Source organism: Danio aesculapii, chromosome 24, assembly GCF_903798145.1.
Source record: "Danio aesculapii chromosome 24, fDanAes4.1, whole genome shotgun sequence".
In the NCBI taxonomy this organism is placed as follows: Eukaryota; Metazoa; Chordata; class Actinopteri; order Cypriniformes; family Danionidae; genus Danio; species Danio aesculapii.
This window is the reverse complement of record NC_079458.1, coordinates 8,409,636-8,413,311: the sequence shown is the minus strand read 5'-3', so window position 1 is coordinate 8,413,311 and position 3,676 is coordinate 8,409,636. Positions and strand designations below refer to the sequence as shown.

The window sequence follows — 3,676 nt, the reverse complement described above, 5'->3', positions numbered from 1 at the left end:
CTTAAAAGTGTTTCCATCGCAGTTTATGCGCTTCTTTTCTTATCGAATGGCTGCAGGTAGATTACATTGCATTATTTCTGAATGAAATATTACCAAATGTGATTATAAATATCTGGTGCATCTCTTTTCTGGAAAATGTATAGTTCTATATGAGCATCGCTTTTTGGATTAATATTTGTACCAAAACTAATAGCAAAATATTTTGATGACTTTCCAACAGAGAAACAAAAATATCAATAGCAAAAGTGAATACTTTTCTGAACATTTTCAGTTCCATTGTAATAAAACAGATTATAAATATGCTTGATTTTTGTTAACCGAATATAAAATAACACAATTTTGCAATGTTGATAATGGTGGACATGAGAGTAGACGTCCTCTGACATTATCTTCCTGTTGCAGGTGAGCACTGTGAGGAGCACGTCAGCTACTTTAAGCAAGTGTTTGGAGAATCCGCTGTGATGAAGCCAACCACGGCCTGAAGGAGCCCAAGCACAGCTGGAGATCAGGTTTTTCAGGAGGAAACAGTATTGCGTTGAAAAACCAAGTAAAAAAACAGCCATATGAAGCTCACCACAACACTAGAGAAGCCTCGTCTTTACCATCTTCTTCATGCATGTTTGCTGAGCTACAGATGGGTAAAGCAGTAACACATCAGTGTTCAACTTAATGTGGATCATGTATATATTTAACAACAAATTCTAGCTTTTAAACAGTGTATAATAAATGTTAATAGTGACTGTTATTGTTTGTTTTTTTGCTTGGTGGGATTTTATACAGGACAGAACGTTAACATGTGTTTTACACTGATGCCATGGTGTGTATGTACAGCTGATTTATTAGCCCCCCGTGTATATTTTTTTCTTCCCAATCTCAGTTTAACGGAGAGATGTTTTCAACACATTTCTAAACAGTTTTAATAACTCATTTCTAATAACTGAATTATTTTATCTTTGTCATGATGACAGTAAATAATATTTGACTAGATATTTTTCAAGACACTAGTATTCAACTTAAAGTGACATTTAAAGGATTAACTAGGTTAATTAGGTTAACTAGGCAGGTTATTGTATGACGATGGTTTGTTCTGTAGACTATCGAAAAAATATAGCTCAAGCTGGCTATATTGACCTTAAAATAAGACAAATAAGACTCTCCAGAAGAAAAAATATTATACGAAATACTGTAAAAATGTGAAAAAATATTTGAAAAGGAAAATCAAAACTCACAGGAGGGCGAATCATTTTGACTTCAACTACATTGCCATATTCTGAACCACTGCTTTGAATCTTTTGCGAATCGTTTGATTCAAACCAGCGGTTCAGTCAAATGAGGCTCTTTCAAGGCTTCTCTACTGCTCATGTCTGAAATCAGATTCCTCTCTAATATACACTGAAAAAAACAACAGCAAGGGATCAACTTAAATTTGTCACACTTAAATCCTTCAAACAAACTGTATTTTGTTTGCTGCATTTATAAAGCTTTCATGTCTTGACGTCCGTCTCTCTGATGTAATTTTTCTGTGTAATAATTTGATCAAATGGCAATCATGGGATTGATTATTCCAGGGCTGCCGCTGGCCGGTACGGGCACAATGACAACATTGAAAAGCGTGGGGGTGGGAGGGGAGAGTCAGAGTGGTGTCGCGGACGAAAGTGAAGTTTCCTAACTTTCGTCCTAAAACACCCTGCATATGAGTGTTTCCCAATACTAGAAGGACATTCGTTGCATAAAAAAAAAATGCTGGAATAGTTGGCGGTTCATTCCACTGTGGCGACCTCGAATGAATGAATGAAAGCCGTGACTGCAGGTTGAAGGAAAATAGAACTTAAACTATAGATACACTGCTAAAAATGTACTGGAGTACACATTTTTCAGACTAATTCCTGAGAAAAACTAGTCTGCTATGGTAGTTTGAGTATTTGTAATTCATTACTTTACACCACTGCTGTCAGATAAATTTTTCTAGTATGCTTTGCCTCATGTACTTTTCATCTCTGGTATGTATACTTGGAGCTTTACAAACATACTAAGCAGCCAGAACAAGTCCTGACAGTCAGTTTTTTTGGTTCAATCTTTTTGGCATGAAGGTTATCCATAATAAATGATCTAGCTTTTCCACCCACAGATCTTTGGGATTGTCTGTCAGATGCTTATCTACACTTCCCATAAGTTCCCATTGCATTTTAAGGAAACACTTCCTCTGGCAATCATACTGTATCATAGATGTTGTACTGTAGGCTTTCAACACACATAAAAGAAATCCTCCCACACGTCATTTTAACACAATTTAATAACACTGCAATGTAACAAAGTGTCCATAAACATTGTGACGGTGCTAAATTCCTAGAATTCACAGGTGCATAATGAAGATTTCATAGAGATGAAGTTCATTTACATACTGAAATGATGCAAAGGTTTGAAGTTGAGCAGGTTTCACAGTTAAAGTTCAATTTAAGACTTCTTTCTGAACATATTCAGCAATATTTGGCAACATTTCCCTGCTATTTATAATGTAGCACTGTGGCCAACAAATTTAAAGTAACACCATTCAATATTGATGATATCCCGTCGAGTTAAAATATCGTAATGGCCTTTTTTTCTGATAAGTGCGCAGTTTTTTGCACAGAGAACAGAAAGTAAGGGATTTGTTAACTCAGCAGGAGAAAAACAAATGTATAACAAAGGGTTTTTAACTTCACAAAAGCGTTTTAGCCCCCTCCGCATTTCTCTAAGTTAATAAAACATGTTTTATTTGTAAGGCCTGCTTCTTAAATTATTCAACCAAATATGGACGGTCAGTTGATAAATGAATTAAATGCAGTCTAGGTTAACCCTTATGTACTGTTGGGGATGTTTTTATCCACTCTGTGGTGCTTTGGGGTCTTAATTTGGCCATAACTTTCTCTGTGTTTCAGCTAGCAGAATGATTTTTGGTCACAAATCTCATTTTAATGCTTATTTTGAGAAAATGCTTTGAAAATTTTTAAAGAACTCAATGATACACTCTGGGCAGATTTACTACCCTTTTGCTATGTTCAGCATCCACTGAATTAAACTGCTGTAAAAATGCATCAGATAAGTATTTTTTCAATTGTTTTGCATAAATCTGTTAATCAGCTTCAATCCTGATCAAAACTACTAAATTGCATAGAAAAATAGAGGATTTTAACTCTTTAATTGCCAAATTCATAAATGATGTCACTGATTTGGTGAACAATTATGCATTATTAATATAAAAAATAGTTGTGGACTCGGCTTTTTTAAGCTTTTATCACAGTTTTGGACATGTGAAACAACATCATCTTTGATTTATTATTTTATAGTAATGAATTTTATTCTCCCTAATTTACTGCTTGTGGCTGTTGTTGCCCCATTGACTTCCATTATAACCACATTTGTTTGATTGCAAAGCAATGACACCATATAATCATGCATTTTTGATTGTTGGGAAGAGGTCAAACTTGTAATTTTCACTGTTGACTATTAGTGTCACCATTAACTCTTTAGATAGGCCTGTGAAAAAAAAGATTGGTTTCTGGATTTTATATGGAGTACAACAGTAAATTAAAGTGTGAGAGTGACCTTTGCACACTAACCTTGATGTGTCTGAGAAAATCTATATATGCATCTTACATGGAGTAAACAAAAACAAAGACTGTGCATTTATCAAATG

At 34.8% G+C, this 3,676-nt stretch overlaps 1 protein-coding gene across 1 annotated transcript in view; it reads left to right on the top strand.

Annotated features, from left to right (window-relative positions):
• The window catches only part of rmc1 (regulator of MON1-CCZ1), a 4,315-nt gene extending 3,853 nt beyond the window's left edge, over window positions 1-462 (top strand). The window contains exon 5 of the mRNA XM_056451245.1: window positions 403-462. Within this exon, the coding sequence (XP_056307220.1) occupies window positions 403-462 (60 nt within the window). The remainder of the gene's footprint in view (window positions 1-402) is intronic.
• The last annotated feature ends 3,214 nt before the right edge of the window (window positions 463-3,676 follow it).